This window comes from Eptesicus fuscus, chromosome 10 (genome assembly GCF_027574615.1).
Source record: "Eptesicus fuscus isolate TK198812 chromosome 10, DD_ASM_mEF_20220401, whole genome shotgun sequence".
In the NCBI taxonomy this organism is placed as follows: domain Eukaryota; kingdom Metazoa; phylum Chordata; class Mammalia; order Chiroptera; family Vespertilionidae; genus Eptesicus; species Eptesicus fuscus.
In genome coordinates this window covers 43,499,672-43,519,538 of record NC_072482.1, presented here as the reverse complement: position 1 = coordinate 43,519,538, position 19,867 = coordinate 43,499,672, and the positions used below count along the sequence as shown (strand labels likewise).

Below are 19,867 nucleotides of genomic sequence, written 5' to 3'. Positions count from 1 at the left end.
TTCCTGTGGTTCTGGATGATGTCCGTTTTGTCTTTTAGTTGTATTTTTGAAATTGTTGTGCGAGGCTGCAGATTAGGTGTTTACCTATGCTGCCATCTTGGTTTCATGTGTCTTAATTTCTTTATTGATTAAGGTATTACATATTTGTCCTCATCCCCCCATTACCTTCCCAACCCCCCCCCCACTCATGTTTATAAACATTTTAAATGCCAAAGTCAGAATAACTTTTCTTTGTCCATTTTCACAAAAGGTGAGATCATGCATTGCAGATTTTTAAAAATCCCTGTGTATTACATAAGTACACACAACTGTGCTATTGCTTTATTTTGTTCCTTAATTTTCTAGAAACTTTTGTAATATGATAAAAACTATGAGAATTCTAGACAGAATTAGTAATGGAATTGTTCTGACCTGTGTTTATGATTTTTTATTAGGATACTGTGAATCATTTGCTTATCATCTTCATAGTTGACAGTCCAGTGAGTATTTAACATCTTAGCAAACTCTTCACATCACATGAATTTTGACTCATATCTGTCAAATCAATGACAATTTTAATGACTGAATTCTCTTTCTTCAAAGCCTGAAAAAGCAACTGAACCACCTTCCCCTTTGGTTCCATTCTTGCAAAAATTTGCAGAACCTAGAAATAAAAAGCCATCTGTAAGTATTTCCAACAATAACTTATATTACTTTGAATACAATTTTACTACGTATTTACATAGCCTTAATTACTCTTCCTCCCATATTGTATCTAGGTGTTGAAATTAGAATTGAAGCAAATCAGAGAGCAGCAAGATCTCTTATTTCGTTTTATGAACTTTTTGAAACAAGAAGGAGCAGTACACGTCTTGCAAATTTGTCTGACTGTGGGTGAGGCTTACCTGCGTACTTTACTAAAGCCATTTTTAAGATTTTTAATATTGAGATCAGATAAGATGTTGTAGTTGTCATCTATCATGGTACCAAGTTTTATTTACTAGATATTCTAAGAGCTGTCTTTCAAGTGTCCACTCTTTCTAGATTGGGGCATAATCTATAACTGAATTAAACCAAATCATATTAGCAGAAAAAAACTACTAAAGATTAAGTATAATGAAAATAATATACTCAATCATTAGCCTATATGAATAGCACTGTTAGAGTTTTTGTTAAGGATTATTTTGATTAATCAAATTAAAAAATGCTTTATTTTTATTTTAAGCTCTATAACATCTTGCGACACTGTGTGGACTATGAAAGGATTATCTTTTTTTAAAAAGTATATTTTATTGATTTTTTTATAGAGAGGAAGGGTAAGGGATAGAGAGTTAGAAACATCGATCAGCTGCCTCCTGCACACCCCCCCCCCCCCCCCAAGGGATCGAGCCTATAACCAAGGTACATGCCCCTGACCAGAATCGAACCCGGGACCCTTTAGTCCTCGGGCTGACGCTCTATCCACTGAGCTAAACTGGCGAGGGCAAAGGATTATCTTTTAATGAATACTTTCTCTTTAAAATGTTGTCTTAAAAGTTTAAGTATAAGAAAAAAAGATTCGTTTGTTCAGATTCTCAGCTCCATCTCTAGTCTGTAACCTTCATGGTGGAAGGAAATATTGTTTAAAAACTTGACTGGCCAGGCTGGCATGCATGGGTCAATGGTTGAGCATTGACCTATGAAACAGGAAGTCATGGTTCGATTCCTAGTCAGGGCACATGCTTGGGTTGTGGGCTTAAATCCCCAGCACAGGGCGTAACAGGACGCAGCCGATCAATGATTCTCTCGCGTCATTGATGTTTCTCTCTCTCTTTCTCTTCTCTCTCTCTCTCTCTCCTTCATCTCTGAAATCAATAAAAATATATATTTAAAAAAACACACACAAAAATACAAACTTGACTGGAACTAAAAAAAAAAACACCTTAATTTTCACTGTTATTTAGTGAATCAGATTTTAAAATATTAAAAACACTTCATATAAGGAATTAATACATAATGTTCTTTAAAGAAAAATTTAGATTAAAATGAAATTTTAGGAAAGTATTTACTATTCTAAATTCTAGAAAAGTTTTATTGTTATTGCAATTATTTATATATTTTATCTTAGTCTATAAAATATTTGTTTGAGTTTTTCTTTCATCTGAGCAGTGATTTTACTCTCAAGTAAGTCTTTTTAAAAGTTTAAAATGATGAACATTTTGTTTTTAATTGCTGCTTTTAAAATTGATTACCATTAGATTGGGAACATGAAGTTTTTATGAATAGTTATATATTAAAATAATTCATTTTTTTTCTTACTCTTTCCTAATTTGCTAGAGGAATTCAATGATAGAATTTTGCGACCAGAGTTATCAAATGATGAAATGCTGTCTCTTCATGAGGAGTTGCAGAAAATTTATAAAACATATTGTTTGGATGAAAGTATTGACAAAATTCGATTTGATCCCTTCATTGTAGAAGAGATTCAAAAAAGTAAGTCAAAGATAATGAGACTGAATTCTATAGCTTTTTAGTTTTCAGAGTTTTCTCGTATACTTTATTTATTATTACAACACTGTGTGAGATACACAGGCATTATCCTACTTTACTAACTAGATGAAAGCTTTGATGAAGAAACTAATACTTGCCAGAACTGGAGTTTGGTTGTTCTAATTCCTCATTCTAGTGTGATTTCTATACCTTACAGTAGATTTTCCACAAAACATGTTTGTATGCTATCTCACTGTCATGAATTTTAAACTAATATATAATGTATTTATGCTATTTATAAACAATTTCTACAATATAATTTTTTAAAATAGTTGCTGAAGGCCCCTATATAGATGTTGTGAAACTTCAAACTATGAGATGTCTTTTTGAAGCATATGAACATGTACTTTCTCTGTTGGAGAATGTGTTTACTCCTATGTTCTGCCACAGTGATGAGGTAAGTCAAAATATTAATCTTCTTTGATAATTTTTCTATAAAACTTATGTAGTGGCTTTGGTATGATTAGATGAGTGATTCAAATACCAAAATAAACAAAAATAAAACATGATTAATTAAGAAAGTGAATATTCTTTTTTACTACATAATGGAGATTATAAGTTAATTCTAAAAACAATTTTTAATATCAAACCATGTTTATCCTATCTAATAAAAGAATAATATGCAAATTGACCATACTTCTGCTATATCCACAAGCCACGCCCACCAGCCAATCAGGAGCAAATATGCAAATAAACCCAACCAAGATGGCTCCAGCCACAGAGAGCAGGAGGGAGGCTTGGGATTCCCTGGTGATGGAGGAAGCCAAGCTTTCCGCCTGCGCTTGCTGGCCTAGGCCTCCACTCAAGGCTATAAAGTTTCAGTGATAGAAGATAAATAAATTCAAACAGAAATGGCGGCAGCCACAGAGCTGGCAAAAGCAGGAGGCTAGGGTTGCTCCTGGTGATGGAGGAAGCCAAGCTTTCTGCACCCTGGCCTGCCTTGGCCTCTGCTCCAGGCTACAAAGTTTCAATTATAGAAGATACATAAATCACAACAGAAATGGCTTCCGCCAAGGAGCAAGCAGGAGGCTTGGCTCCACTCCAGGCTACAAAGTTTCAATTGTAGAAGATAAATAAATCCCAGATACCAGGGCCTCTGCTTGGGTTGCCGCGGGGCGTGGCCAGCCTGCAAACCACCACAGGGCCTTCACCCAGGCCGCCCCACACCCCAAGGGAACCCCCACCCTGATCCGGGACACCCTTCAGGGCAAACCAGCTGGCCCCCACCCATGCATCAGGCCTCTATCCTGTCTAATAAAAGAGTAATATGCAGATTGACCATCACTCCAACACACAAGATGGCTGCCCCCATGTGGTCAAAGATCCTGCTCCCATGTGGACACAAGATGGCCACCACAAGATGGCCAGCAGGGGAGGGCAGTTGGGAGGGACCAGGCCTGCAAGGGAGGGCAGTTGGGGGTGACCAGGCCAGCAGAGGAGGGAAGTTGTGGGCGACTGGGCCTGCAGGAAAGGGCAGTTGTGGGGGACCCAGGCCTGCAGGGGAGAGCAGTTGGGGGGGACCAGGCCTGCAGGGGAGAGCAGTTAGGGGTGACCAGGCCTGCAGGGGACGGCAGTTAGGGACAAACAGGCTGGCAGGGGAGCAGTTAGGCATCAGTCAGGCTGGTAGGGGAGTGGTTAGGGGGTGATTAGGCTGGCAGGCAGAAGCGGTTAGGGGCAATCAGGAAGGCAGGCAGGTGAGCAGTTGGGAGCCAGCAGTCCTGGATTGTGAGAGGGATCCCAGATTGGAGAGGGTGCAGGCTGGGCTGAGGGACACTACCCTCCCCCTCCGTGCACGAATTTCATGCACCAGGCCTCTAGTATATATATATGAATAGATAGATTGTAATCTACCTGATTTGCCAAATGCCTGAGTGGCTTTGTGGTACTTATGTGAAATAGAAACTCCATTCTTGGATATACATTATTTGTAGACCTGTGGAAATCAAATGGCCTAAATATCTCTATTTGCAATATTTTAGTCCTTACTCTGTTTGACTGTGGTTGTATTCATTTGATTTAAATAACATTTTCTTTATACTGGAAAGTAGTATGGTAAAGTAGCATATTTCAGTATTAAATATTAGTTTAATAAATCACAATTATTTTTGAAGTATTTCAGACAACTTTTAAGAGGTGCAGAATCACCAACACGAAATTCAAAATTCAACAGGTAGGTATATTAAATCACATGTATGTTTTGTTTTTGTGCTTGTTGATGCTAATCATTCTATGATAGCATGATTTTCTTTATTAGCTATTTTTCTGTGAGTATGTGGTTCTGTTGTTATATAAGTAGACAAGACATTTGATTAAGGAACTGTAGAGCTGTACTATATACAGCAACAGAATGTCTGAAATTCTTTTAGAAAACTTTAACAAGATACACACCATTGCCTTGTTAATCTCATAGTTAATATATATTAGTGTTTGATTACCTGCTTTATTGGTGAATGTGCACTGCATGCATAAATAAAATCCACAGATAACTCAGTTTTAGACAGTAGACCCCCTCAACCCCTGGCAGTGAGTACTTTTTATTACAGTATTTACTGGTTAGAAAAGTAGAGGGGGACTTTTTTTTTTCTGCCTTTCCCTTCTGGCTCTCTAGAAATGTAAAGACTCCCTTTAAAAAAAAAAAAAAAATTTGTGTTTATTGATTTTAGAGAGAGGAAGGGAAAGGGAGAGAGGGATAGAAACATCAATGATGAGAATCATTGATCCGCTGCCTCCTGCACGCCCCCTACTGGGGATTGATCCCACAATTCTGAGCATGTGCCCTAACCTGGAATCGAACTATGACCTCTTGGTTTATAGGTTGCCGCTCAACCACTGAGCCACACCAACCGGGCAAGACTTTCTTTACATTCTTTCATTGAAAATTTAAAGTAGCATTGCTAATTTGCTGTTAAATGACTTAAATATGTAAAATATTTATTCATCTTTTTTGTCTACATTCTATTTCATTGTATCTTAAAAGTAAAATTTTAATTTATGTTGTTTAATTCCATACTCAATGCACAACTTAAAAATATTTAGAGATCTTTTGTTAATCTTGCTTCAGAGCTTAAAACATACATTTTAAAATATGCAAACTAAAAACATGTGAAGCATGCATAATTATATCTAATCCGGACATGAATTTCATGCTGGAAAATACAGGTTTGTTTTCTGTGCTAAGTTTTTGGTGGCTTAGCCTCTGCATACTTTCCACTGTGTCAAACAAGTGGTATGCCTAAATGAGGGCAAAAAATACAGAATTATTTTCGGACATACTGAGTTTTTGAGAACTACTTTTTAATGATCTAGAATTCATACTCCCAAGTCTCTTCCTTGCCCCAAACAGCCCTTGTACTCTTTCTTTTCTTTATCATGTTATTCCTAAGAATTCCTTCCCTTTGCAAAGGTGAATATTGTCTACCTGTGTACCTTTTAAAGCTTTTAAATTTTGTTTTGTATTCTAAAGTGGAACTTGTTTAATATCTGGGCTTTCTCTCCTTTCCTTATATAATCTAACATATCTGTTATTGCAGAGGTAGCCTAAGTTTGGATGATTTTCGGTAAGTCTTGAGACAGCATGTGATTCTTTTCTGTATAAGTTATTTAAGTCCAGATAGTGCACCCAAACCAATCTAAGTAGATCTAAAAAGGAAAATAATGAAGCACTGTACTATTGCTGCCTTTATGTCAGCTAATTGGGATATCTTTTAAAAATTAACCTCTACTTTGGTTATAGATATCCCGTGTGAAATAGCAGTATATCCTTAGGTCATCATAAAATAAAAATGTCAATATAAAAATAAAATGATAAAGCCATTATTTAGCTTTTCAAGGTTATTGACTCTGTTTTGTTACTGATTTTTTTTTTAAAATATATTTTATTGATTCTTTACAGAGAGGAAGAGAGAGGGATAGAGAGTTAGAAACATCGATGAGAGAGAAACATCGATCAGCTGCCTCTTGCACACCCCCCACTGGGGATGTGCCCGCAACCAAGGTACATGCCCTTGACCGGAATCGAACCCGGGACCCTTCAGTCCGCAGGCCGACGCTCTATCCACTGAGCCAAACTGGTTTCGGCTTGTTACTGATTTTGCTAAATTACTTTTAGAATTATCTGTGTTGAAAGTATTTTTTAAAGCAAGAAATACAATATTTCTTGGGCACAAACTCAAATGAGATATTTTAGAGATAGGTCATATTTCAAAAAGCCCAATTGTTTTATATAATCTATCTAGATTCTAGAGACTAGATCTAGAACAATCTATCTAAATTCTAGATGTTTAGATTTTAATAATATTTTGTCAACATTTTTATATTTGCTTTTGGAAACATTTCTATCAGAATTGTGGTTATAGTTCTGGATTTTTAAAAACACTAATTGCATGCTTGTTTAAATAAAATAATCTAGGGTAAGTACCCTTTTTACCACTTAATATTTAATTTACTATTAGAGTTTTACAGTTTAAAATTAGTTTTATTTACTCCTTAGACATGTATAACATGCACATGTCATTATATACCTGGTGTAGTTAAAACTTGATCAATTTACTTCTTTTTCTGTAATTTTGCTTGTAGAAATAGTAGTGATCCATTAGCATTCAAAATAAACTTTCATGGATTTTAAAATAGTCATTTTTACTTGGGTATCTGTTGTAAGGATAGTAGTATATAGTGAGCACAAATTTTAAATTGGAAAAAAGTTATATTTTTAATTGTTGAAACCTGGAGTAGTAGATTGTAATGGAGAAAATTTGGCTTATTTTTTGTGTGGTTGTTTTCCAGTTATTTCTACTTTTAGAAAATTTATTTTTGAAAAAATTTCAAAAGCAATATATATTGGTTTATTAATAGTAATATGTATGGCAGAGCAGGCTGCTTTCTTAGGCTACATTTACTTTCATTCTTATATTCATTACTAACCCCTTTCTTTGACATTTTATCTTTTTTTATTACTTTGAAGTTAACTAAGATTAATTTTATACTACATTTTTCTTTTGAGTATTAATATGATTATAATGTTGAATTTTGCTTGAACATTTTCAGTCATAGAGGACCTAATTATTTTTTGTTAAGTTCTGTCTAAAATGAACTGAGAAGGTCATAGTTTTATATATTTTTTCTTCTACATGATATTATTTTAGCAGTACAGTTCTATATGGTTATTCTGCTTTGAACTTGGTCTTCCACATTTAAAAAAATTCTATTTCAAAATAGGTATGGCAAGAAGAACTATATACCACTAGGTGGCTCTCATCTTTTAAATATTTTAGTTCAGTTAAATAGGTACATTTCAAATGTTTGTTAATAAATTGTTTCATTTATTTATCTTTACATTTAAAAATATATCTTTATTGATTTCAGAGAGGAAGGGAGAGGGAGAGATAGATAGAAACATCAGTGATGAGAGAGAATAATTGCTTGGCTGCCTCCTGCATGCCTCCTACTGGGGATCGAGCCGGCAACCCAGGCATGTGCCCTTGACCGGAATCGAACCCGGACCTTCAGTTCACAGGCCGACACTCTATCCGCTGAGCCAAACCAGCTAGGGCTATCTTTCCATTTAAAAAAAAAATAAAATATATATATATATTTTATTGATTTTTTTACAGAGAGGAAGGGAGAGGGATAGAGAGTTAGAAACATCGATGAGAGAGAAACATCGATCAGCTGCCTCCTGCACAACCCCTACTGGGGATGTGCCCGCAACCAAGGTACATGCCCTTGACCGGAATCGAACCTGGGACCCTTCAGTCCTCAGGCCGACGCTCTAGCCACTGAGCCAAACCGGTTAGGGCTATCTTTTCATTTTCAAACTCTAAATTTTTTGCTTTGAGATGTTGAGACAATCTATGACTGAGAACTCCGAAAAGTTACGTTAGCTATACCTTCACAACTATTTTTCTTTACTGTTGTTTATAGTACATTAGACTGTTGAGATAATTTGATTGTGATTGATACATTTTTGTTTAATATTTAGGAGCACACAAAAAAGAGGAGAATCATTTGGAATCAGCAGAATAGGTAGCAAAATTAAAGGAGTATTCAAGAGCACCACCATGGAGGGAGCTATGTTACCTAATTATGGTTTAGCTGAAGGTGAAGATGATTTCGTAAGTAAACTTCAGTGTACAATAGTATAAAAAATTGGATATGATTACTTGTTATTTTCCCTCTTCTTTATCTTTCTTACTTCAGACTTCCTTTATATTCTCCATTATAAATTCTTTCATTAGTGATTATAGTTTCATGGTGCTAATCTAATTTTTTAAATTCCTGAGCACTAACTTAACTGCCTACTAAGGCCAGAATGGTTTCTGTTAAACCGTATTTTGGTTAGACTTTTAATTCATATCCTGATCTTAACTCTTTCCAACTATGTGGTCCAGACATACTGTTGTTCATAGATATCCTAAACCAGGGCTGGGGATCCTTTTTTCTGCCCAGGGCCATTTGGATATTTATAACATTATTTGCGGGCCATACAAAGTTATCAACTTAAAAATTAGCCTGCTATATTTGGTCAAACATTTAATTAACTCACTCCTAATGCCTTGGCAGGTTAAGACAAAATGATTTCGCAGGCCTTATATAGCCTGTGAGCCGGACATTCCCTAACCCTGTGACCTAAACTTTTGCTACTCAAACTGATATGGAACAGCTGCATCAACATTACCTAGAAGCTTGTTATAAATACGGAATCTCAGGCTTTATCCTAGACTTACTGAATCATAATTTGGATTTTAATAGGATCCCCAGTTGATTTATATGCACGTTATACCCACCATGCTGTTATTTCTCTATATTTTTGCACATGCTGGTCTTGAAATGCCCACCCCATGATCCCTTACCTGAGACCCCCAAGTAGAACTGAACATTTCCTCTTTTGTGTTCCTATTAGATCATATGTTGAAGCATATACCTTACTTTATTTGAAACTAGAGGCCTGGTGCATGAAATTCGTGCATGGGCGGGGGGAGGGTTGTCCCTCAGCCCAGCCTGCACCCTCTCCAATCTGGGACCCCTCGAGGGATGTCCGACCAGCAGTAGGACATCCCTTTCACAATCTAGGACTGCTGGCTCCCAACTGCTTGCCTGCCTGCCTTCCTCATTGCCTCTAACCTCTCCTACCTGCCAGCCTGATCACCCCCTAACCACTCCCCTGCCAGCCTGATTGATGCCTAACTGCTCCCCTGCCAGCCTGATTGCCCCTAACTGCCCTCTCCTGCAGGCCTGGTCACCCTTAACTGCCCTCTCCTGCAGGCCTGATCCCCCAACTGCTCTCCCCTGCAGGCCTGGGTCCCCCCAACTGCCCTTCCCTGTAGGCCCGGTCGCCCCTAACTTTCCTCCTCTGCCAGCCTGGTCACCTCTAACTGCCCTCCCCTGCAGGCTTGATCGCCCCCAACTTCCTCCCTTGCAGGCCTGGTCCCTCCCAACTGCCCTCCCCTGCTGGCCATCTTGTGGCGGCCATCTTGTGTCCACATGGGGGCAGCCATCCTTGACCATATGGGGGCAGCCATCTTGTGTGTTGGAGTGATGGTCAATTTGCATATTACTCTTTTATTAGATAGGCTTATATGTTTATGATTGTCTTCCCTATCAATTAGTTAGTTCCATAAATGCAAATACTATCTTATTTGTACTTTTTATTTGTTTAACAAATCTTTATTGATCCTGAATCCTCAATTTACCTTTTAGTGACTTTGAGCACTGGAAATAAAAGGATGATTAGGACATAGACTTTGCCTCTAAGCAATCCACTAACCTGGATGTAAAAGGAATGAATAGTAGTGAGGGAATTGGTAATAACTAGGAAAAAGATGGGAGAAAAGAGAGTAAATAAATTTCTTCTTTACCTCTTTACTTCTTTCTTTTGACCTCTTTCTGATTGCAATGATGAATTGTTTAGGAGATTCACTGATTCTTCATAATTTAAATCGAAGAAAATCTTATTTAACTCTTTTTTTCTCTTTAGATCAATGGTTCTCAACCTTTTAATGCCGCAACCTTTTAATATAGTTCCTCATGTTGTGGTGACCCCCAACCATAAAATTATTTTCGTTGCTACTTCATAACTGTAATTTTGCTACTGTTAATGAATCGTAATGTAAATATCTGTGTTTTCCAATGGTCTTAGGCGATCCTGCTAGCAGTTCTCAACCTGTGGGTCGCGACCACAGAAAACCAAAAGCCTAAGACCAACGGAAAACACAGATATTTACATTACGATTCATTAACAGTAGCAAAATTACAGTTATGAAGTAGCAACGAAAATAATTTTATGGTTGGGGGTCACCACAACATGAGGAAATGTATTAATTAAAGGGTTGCGGCATTAGAAAGGTTGAGAACCACTGCTTTAGATAATCAAGACACAGAATTAAAAAAAACATATATATTTTATTAATTTTTTACAGAGAGGAAGGGAGAAGGATAGAGTTAGAAACATTGATGAGAGAGAAACATCAATCAGCTGCCTCCTGCACACCTACTGGGTATGTGCCCGCAACCAAGGTACATGCCCTTGACCAGAATCGAACCTGAGACCTTTCAGTCCACAGGCCAACGCTCTATCCACTGAGCCAAACACAGAATTCTTTTTTCTCTTTAAGCCTTGTTTTTTCTTAAAAGTGTAGGTAGAATAAAGACAGTAAACCAGAGTAAGGAGTCTTTTTTTCAAAACAATGTTTATTTATATTTTATTTTTTTCAGTGTTCAAGATACTGTAATTTTGAAAAAAAACCAAAACCATTATGACTTTTCAACAAATTTCTAAATGAATACTCAGATTGGTAAACCAAATATGAAAATGAATACTGATGTTTAACTACATATTCAACTTGGAAAACAGATTAAAAACTGCTTTTATAAAATGATATATTGAGCACTTTACAAAGATGTACTGGTTTATTTTTATGACTAGAGGCCCATTGCACGATATTTGTGCAAGAATAGGCCTTCCTTCCCCTGGCTTCACTCCCAGCGGCCCGGGAGCCAGCAAGTCCCCGCTCCCCACCCCAGCTGCCCGGGGGCTGGCACATCCCCACTCCCGGGCCGCCCAGAGCTGGCAAGTCCTCGCTTCTGTCTGGAGCACCACTCCAGTAGCACCACTTCAGTAGCTCCCTTCACCACCCCCCTTCCTCTCATAGCAGGCTTCACACCTCTCCACGCCTGCATATGCAAATTAACCTCCATCTTTATTGGGTTAATTTGCATACTCACTCTGATTGGCTGTGGGTGTAGCAGAGTGATGGTTAATTTGCATGTTTCTCTTTTATTAGGTAAGATTGTTTTATTTTCAAGTGATAGTTTTCATATTGCTATTTGAAATAAGCTGCATGGATATAAGCTTTATTCCCATCAAATGATAACCCTAATCAGGAATTATAATAATTACATTTCCATGTTAACATTAGTTCTTGAAGTTCTCAACACCTGTATATGCTGCATAAAAATTTTGGTCAGAGATATGCCAATTCGGTCCTGGTGAAATTCATGTTGCTGAATTATCACTTTCACATGCTGTATTTGTTGGTTATTTCGTAATGTCTATGCTCATTATACTGCCTGTCTTTAACAGATAAAAATATAAATCAAACAGTTAAAAACTGAAAGGGTCAAAGCCACCTCAGCAGCTAGCCCTGTTCAGTGGGGCTTTTAGCTGGGGGATGGTGGGCCATGGGCATCTGAGCCTTACCACCATAAGCTTAGAGGCTTTCAAATGAAACACAGTTAAATTATTTTATTGATTTGAAAAACAGAAACAATGTCATTACTACCTTTAGTGATCCCCCAACCCCCCCACCCCCCGCCTGGAACTTCTCTGCCAACCCTTACAAACTATCCCCACAGAGGGGGAAAAACTCAAGTCCACCAGTTGCTTCTAGAATTCTGGTGTCAATCAAAAAGTGATTTCTGTTCAAATATAATGTAGTGAGATTTGTTCTGTGATGATAATTAAATGGTGATGTTTGGGTATTATGAACCGTGTCATGGGCCCACAAGTTATTTATATTTTTAAATTTTTAGTATATTATAATCTCAATTTTTAAACTAATATAGAAAAGTGGAAAAAATTTAAAATACCACCCATAAGCCTATCACCCAATAACTTCTATTAACATTTTGGTGATTTTCTTTTTAAAAAAGAAAAAAATTTCCTTTCTACCACCATTGATTAGGCTATATTATATATATAGTTTGCTGTCCTGCTCTCTCCCCACTTAATACAATAACAAAAAAATTTTCCTATGTTACTGTGAACTTCTCAACACATAATTTTTGTTGGGGAAGATGTACTTTTTATTTTTTTGTTCTTCCTGATTATTTGAAATACAAGCTGTAAAAAGCTGAGAGAGTTCTCTTTTGTACTGGCACAAGGAAATTTTTGATTGGAACCAAAGATAGTAATAATGGAAAGTAGGAGAAGAGGGGAAAGTAATCTCTAATACTCTGAAAAGAAAGGAAGGGGTGGTCCTGGCTGGTGTGGCTCAGCTGGTTGAGCATCATCCTGTGCACCTAAGGGCGACCGGCTCCATTTTAGCTGGTTAAAACAAATTGGTTAAACAAATTTTCTATTATTTTACCTTCTCTTCTCAGAAGCTAAATCCATGAACAAAAATACAGTTGCAATCATCGAATGCTACCCCCATACCTCAGGTTCCAAACAGTGGAGTGGGTATTTTCCTCACACATGCTTTCTTTATGTTTTTCTTCCAGGTTTATAAGGAGATAGTCTTGTCTCAAAAAGCAACATCTATTATCTCTCTTTATAGTTTTATGTTTTTAGGTCTTGAGGACTTTTGTTTTCAACAGAACATTAAGAAGTCCCAAAATCACCAATGGTCTTATTGGAGATTATGGAAAGCCATTTTAGGACAAGAACAAAAAAAGGGGTAATTGCTAAGGGATTGTATGGGGAGGATAAGAATCACTTAAAAGAGAGGTATGGGAAGAGAGTAGACCTGAGAGTGAAGGTAGGGTGCTAGAATTCTGGAAATAAATTTGCCTCCATTACCTTGTTTGCTCTGATTAGGCTCTTGAGAATTTTCTTAAGTGTTACCACCTTTGATTCATTGCCTTAAAAAGTGTGTTTATCTATAATATTTTGCCCCTTTAACATGCGTCAGAGATCTTGGTGACCAGGTGTAGATATACTATGCCACTTCCGAGGTTCTCTTTCAGTTTAATGAGGTAGAGACAGTTTTTTCTTCTTTCTTTGTGTATATTTTGAGAACATGTTTATTTTTTAAAAATAATTGTTCTTCAAGTAATATTATAAAAATATTTATTGTTCTAAACATTTAATTTGGTTAATATTTTAGAAGCCAGGAGATTAAAAAACAATCTTAATTTTATAGAGGTAGGTCCCGTTCAGACCTCTTCTCTAATTTTATATTAGTTAATGCTGCAGTAAATACTTGTGCCTTTTTCCCAGTTTAAAAAATTCATTTGGAGTAAATACTTTTATTAGAAAAAATTCCCAGAAATGGAATTACTTGGTTGAAACTGTTTTATGGCTCTTTATATACAGTGTCAAAAACGCTTTTTAGAAGGGTTGTGCCAGTATATTTAGTAACCAGCAATATGTATCACATATCCAGTTTATCTGTGTAATCTCCATCCATGGCTGTTTACATTTATAAAATTTTATATCCCTAAATTAAAAAGTATCAGTACATTAATTTTTACTTTTTATTACCAAAATTAAATATTTTTTCTATATTTGTGTGTTTTTAATATCTTTTCCAGTAATCTGAAGTATCTATTTTCTATTGAATATTCACTTATAGATGATGTAACAAAACCTGGAGTTGATGCTGTTAACTTGTTATTTGTTATGTATGTATTTTCAGTAGAAAATTTGGTATCATCTAATCTCAAAAGTATTAAAAATTATAGAATTTATGTGGACATATTATTTTATAGTTGTATCTCAGGTCTGAAAGTCCTAGAAATATTATTTTTTCTTGGTGTTTTTTTTCCAGATTGAAGAAGGTATTGTTGTAATGGAAGATGATTCTCCAGTGGAAGCTGTGAGCACACCTAATACTCCCCGAAACCTTGCTGCATGGAAAATTAGCATTCCATATGTAGACTTTTTTGAAGATCCCTCCTCTGAAAGGAAGGACAAAAAGGAAAGGATACCTGTGTTTTGTATTGATGTTGAAAGAAATGATAGAAGAGCAGGTAGGAAGCTTTATGAGTACCTTTCATAAAAGATTCTGGTTAGTCTGTATTTATCAGGAATGACAAACATTTTGTCATTTATAACTACTGAGTATGACTACATATCCAAAAGGTACTTGTCTAGAACAGGAAATTGAATGAAAGCTTAGGATTTTCTAGGTTATCTCTATTACTAGTTAATTAATTAATTAATTTTTTCAATCAGCAAGATATCTAACAACCCAACAAAGCAACTGAGCGACCAGAACGACTGGAATGACTGGTCAACCAGACGCTATGATGCGCAATGACCCCCAGGGGGCAGACGCTCAATGCAGGAGCTGCCCCCTAGTGGTCAGTGCATTCCCATAGCCAACCTCCCGTGGCCGGCCAACCTCTTGTGGCCCCTCCCCCCAGCTGGCCAACCTCCCAAGGCTCCTCCCCCTGGCCAGCTGGCTCTCCTATTGGCCCTGATTGGGGGGGCTGGCCAGCCAACCTCCTGCAGTCCCTCCCCCTGGCTGGCTGGCCCCCTGATAGGCCTCGATCGTGGGCCAGGCTGAGGGACCCCACCCATGCATGAATTCATGCATTGGATCTCTAGTATATATATAAAAGCATAATATGCAAATCGACCGGCTGGCAGAACGACCAGTTGCTATGATGCGCACTGACCACCAGGGGGCAGACTCTCAATGTAGGAGCTGCCCCCAGCCCACCTGCTGGCCAACCTTTTGGTCCCTCCCCCTGGCTGGCAGGCTCCAATCGCCTGATGGGAAACAGGGAACTGGCGGGGTGTGGTGGTGGATGGGGGCAGTGCTAGGACAAGGCGGGTGGGAGCAAGTGGGATCCCGATCCCCCGCCAGTCGCCCCACACACTGAGGATGACTGGTGGCGGGGGGGGGGGCAGGGCTGGCGAGCGGGTGGGAACCGGCCAGCCTCTTGGTTCCTCCCTCCGGTTGGCAGGCTCTGATCGCCCGATGGGGAACGCGGAACTGGGGGCGGGGCCGGATGCCAGCAGCCAGGGAAGATTGGCCCTGGTCGAAGGCCAGGCCTAGGGACCCTACCCGTGCACAAATTTCGTGCACTGAGCCTCTATAGTTTTATATAATGTTCTTTTAATGGTTTTGCTCCCATCATCATTAGCCATTATACTTAATTGGCTATTATTAATGCACATAGCACTATATCAGATACTATACCACCTTAATTAAGACAGCATTTCTCCTCCATTGTTGTCGGCAAATTAGAACTGATAAAAATATATGATTAAACACAACTTTACAAGTTTTGTTCATATTTTGCTATCTTTTTTCTTTTGGTTGTTTTACACGTAGATTGTAATATTGAGTAAATAGCATCCATACGGAGTTCAACAGTCCCCACCCTAGGCTTTGTCTAAGAGGTGGGGCATTCTTGTAAACAAAAGTACGTCAAAGTTGGAAATGAACAGAAAGGTAAAGTTGAACTCAGGAAGAGAGAAACTATCTGTGATGAAAGAAGGAAAAAAGTGGCAGTGTTAGGAAAGGGTTAAGAGAGGGGAACGATTGGCTGATAGTGTGAAGGTCAGTGCTAATAATTCCCCTTATTTCTTTTTCAAAAAGTATTAGTTTTTTTTTATTTTTTCAGAAGCTGATCCTATTTCAAGAACATAAAACATAGGAACGAGGAAGGAAGAATGCTCAGAGTAGCTAGCTATGATTTTTCTTGTATCTAATACCGGGCAGGGTCTTGCTCTATCCAGTTCTGAGTCACTGCTACTTGATTTTGTTGTAGTTACCATTCAGTTTTGCTAGTTGCAGTTCTATCTCAACATTCTAAGAAGTGTACAGATAAGCCATTGTCGATATTATAGTCTGATTTTAAGCATAGTTTTTGTTTGCTTCTTTTGCCTGCTATTTCTACTGATTGGTATTTTAAGTGTTGGAGAGAATGAGAAAGACCCTCGTTAGCTTCTGGGTTCAATTCCTTCCTGTGCCTGGTATTTAAAACCTGGCTCTGGTCTCTCAGGGAATTATTTAAAACTTTTGACTATTCAGCTATAAACCCCATCCATACGATTTATGTGAGCATGTATTAACTTTTATCTTCTTTTGAATGATTTATTATGATATACTTTTAATATATTTTATTGATTTTTTTACAGAGAGAAAGGGAGAGGGAGAGAGAGTTAGAAACATCGATGAGAGAGAAACATCGATCAGCTGCCTCCTGCACGCCCCCCACTGGGGATGTGCCCGCAACCAAGGCACATGCCCCTGGCTGAATCGAACCTGGGACCCTTGAGTCTGCAGGTCGATGCTCCATCCACTGAGCCAAACTGGTCAGGGCTATTATGATATGCTTTTAAATATTTTGGGAATATATGTACTTTAGTTTTTGCCTTTTGGACAACCATCTTTTCGTTTTGTTCTTTATTTTTAAAACTTTAGCTTAATAATTTAACCATAAAATCAATACCAAAAACATCTTAAAACTTGTGTTCTAAGGATAATTTTTGTCAGCAGTGCTGTATGTAGACTTTTACAGTCAGTGTAATTAATATGTGCTCTTAGGAAGCCATGTCCTATGAAGGGGAGAAAAGTATATCATTTAAATATTGCATGTATTTTATATGTGTAGCAAAATAGCAATTTCAGGGTTTTTAAAACCAAAACTAAATATAATATATAGATCTTTTAAGAACTGTGCTGAAGAAGAAAAACAGAATTTGCTTTATAGGTTGTGACCATAGCAAGCTGTTTTTTTCTGAATACAGATGTTGCTTTTGGGTTGCTGTGGTTTTAGTTGACGTGATCCATTGCATTTCCAAATCAATGCTAGAATGACACGAGATGCTGATAATAGTAGTTAACATTTTTGGGGTGCTTACTCTGTGCTTTGCACTGTATAAAAGTGTCCTGGGGGATTATTTTATGTAATAGGTACAATCATTATTATTATTATTATTATTATTTTTTATATATTTTTATTGATTTCAGAGGAAGGGAAAAGGAGTTAGAAACATAAGTGATGAGAGAGATTCATTGATTGGCTGCCTTCTGCATGCCCCCTACCAGGGATTGAGCCCATGATCCAGGCATGTACACTTGACTGGAATCGAACCCGGGACCCTTCAGTCCGGAGGTTGATGCTCTTTCCACTGAGCCAAACCGACTAGGGCAGTACAATTATTTTTATTCTAAGCAAACTAAGGCAGTAATGTTAAGTTATTTGTTTAAGTTTACATACAGGGTGAGACCAAAGTAGATTTGCAATTGGGAGTGCACGAAACAGAGTTTATTCTTGTATTATTATTTATTAATTATTATATTATTTTTCATACAAACATCTATAATCCTACTTTTGTTTCACCTTGTAGTTAGTAAATGGGGGAACTGGAATTGGAATAGGCAGGCTGACCTGATTTATTTATTTATTTTTCTGACTTAGTCTTTAAACCATTAGTTCTTACTATCCAATTTGGTAGCCACTGTTCACATGTGGCAATTAAAATTAGGTTATATTAAAATTTCAGTTCTTTACTTATTCTAGCCATATTTTAAGTGATCAGTAGCTAATAGCTCCTGTATTAGTGCAGATAATATAGAACATTTACAGAATTTGCAGCAAGTTCTATTGGATAGTGCTGTTCTATCCTATATAATAAAAGCCTAATATGCTAAGTGTCCGGTTGTCTGGTTGGCCATTCAACCAATCAAAGCGTAATATGCTAATGATATGCTAAGGCCACTCAACCACTTGCTATGATGTGTACTGACCACCAAGGTGCAGATAGTCGATTGGTCAACCAGTTGCTATGATGTACACTGAACACCAGGCGGCAAACGCTCTGACTAGTAAGTTAGCTTGCTGCTGGGATCCAGCCAGTCGGGACTAAGTGAGATGGGCTGGACACTCCCTGGAGCCCTCCCGCAGTCCCTCCCTGGCTGACCAACTTCCCACGTCTCTTCCTGGCCCCAATTGTGTACCGGTGGGGTCCCTCAGCCTGACCTGTGCCCTCTTGCAGTATGGGCTGAGGGACCCCCCCCCCCCAGTGCATGAATTTTGTGCACCGGGCCTCTAGTACTGTATAATTAGTAAATATTTGTGATACCCAAAATTGACTACAAATTTTTTATGAAATACATCATTTTTGTGAAATTTAAAAAATAATTATAATTGAATAATTTTTTGAAGTTGCTGTCAGCTCTATGATTCTGTTGCAGAAAATATATTTATTATTGAGATAACTTCATAAATAGGTGAATTTATCAAAGTTTTCTAAATAATTTAAAATTAAAATATGGGATAAAATACATTAATAGAGTGATAACAAGAAATAATAAATTATTAAGACTGGAATAATTTCCAGCTCTGTATACTTAATGTTTTAAATACTGCATTCTATTAATAATAATGGTTTATAAAATGATTTATTACTCAGGGTGTGTTCATTCAATTTACAGTTGGGCATGAGCCTGAACATTGGTCTGTCTATAGAAGATATCTTGAATTCTATGTACTTGAATCAAAACTAACGGAATTTCATGGTATGTTGTCCTTTTTGTATAAAACATTACATTTCAGCCTTAGCTTTCTTGAAAGTTGTTGAGCCAGATTAATTTTTTAATTTTAAGTAATAGTAACAAGGAAATGTAACAGTGACACCTATGTACATTTGATGATAGGACATCCTGTTTTTATCTTAGTTCTGCTTGTTTATATTTTATTAATTTGTTGTTGCTATGTTATTTTTTTGTTAATCCTCACCTGAGGATATTTTTCCATTGATTTTTAGAGAGAATGGAAGGGAGTGGGGGAGAGAGAGGGAGAGAAACATTGATGTGAGAGAGACTCATCAATTGGTTGCCTCCTGCACACAAGGGCCAGGGATTGAGCCTGCAACCGAGATACTTGCCCTTGATCAGAATTAAACCCGGAACCCTTCAGTCCATGGGCTATCCACTGAGCCAAACCAGCTAGGGATATTTTATAAATTTTTACAGTACACATACATTGCTTTTCAAATAATAATATTAAAATGTAAAATATAGCTATTTTTAAACTGTATTTTAGAAAAGGTTCTCTTTCCAATTTTATTTTTGTTTAACTTGATGTATGGATAATTTAAACCTGACATTTCAGAGTTGCTCTTATTTTACCATTACCTTTCTTGGTAGACATGTGTACCACGCATCATGGCAAATGTTTTTTG

At 37.4% G+C, this 19,867-nt stretch overlaps 1 protein-coding gene across 9 annotated transcripts in view; it reads left to right on the top strand.

Moving 5' to 3' along the window:
• SNX14 (sorting nexin 14) overlaps positions 1-19,867 on the top strand; it is a 68,362-nt gene that overhangs the window by 32,765 nt on the left and 15,730 nt on the right. For 6 of the 9 annotated variants that reach the window (XR_008557193.1, XM_054721779.1, XM_054721776.1 and 3 more), the window contains 10 exons: positions 435-479; positions 583-663; positions 759-873; positions 2,296-2,451; positions 2,781-2,905; positions 4,620-4,678; positions 6,039-6,065; positions 8,486-8,618; positions 14,493-14,694; positions 19,119-19,202. Coding sequence is in view for 8 of the 9 variants with exons in the window: in XM_054721779.1 (XP_054577754.1) it covers positions 435-479; positions 583-663; positions 759-873; positions 2,296-2,451; positions 2,781-2,905; positions 4,620-4,678; positions 6,039-6,065; positions 8,486-8,618; positions 14,493-14,694; positions 19,119-19,202 (1,027 nt within the window). In the remaining variant the exon portion in view is untranslated. The remainder of the gene's footprint in view (positions 1-434; positions 480-582; positions 664-758; positions 874-2,295; positions 2,452-2,780; positions 2,906-4,619; positions 4,679-6,038; positions 6,066-8,485; positions 8,619-14,492; positions 14,695-19,118; positions 19,203-19,867) is intronic. The other 3 variants (XM_054721778.1, XM_054721777.1, XM_054721781.1) reach the window with 2 other exon arrangements.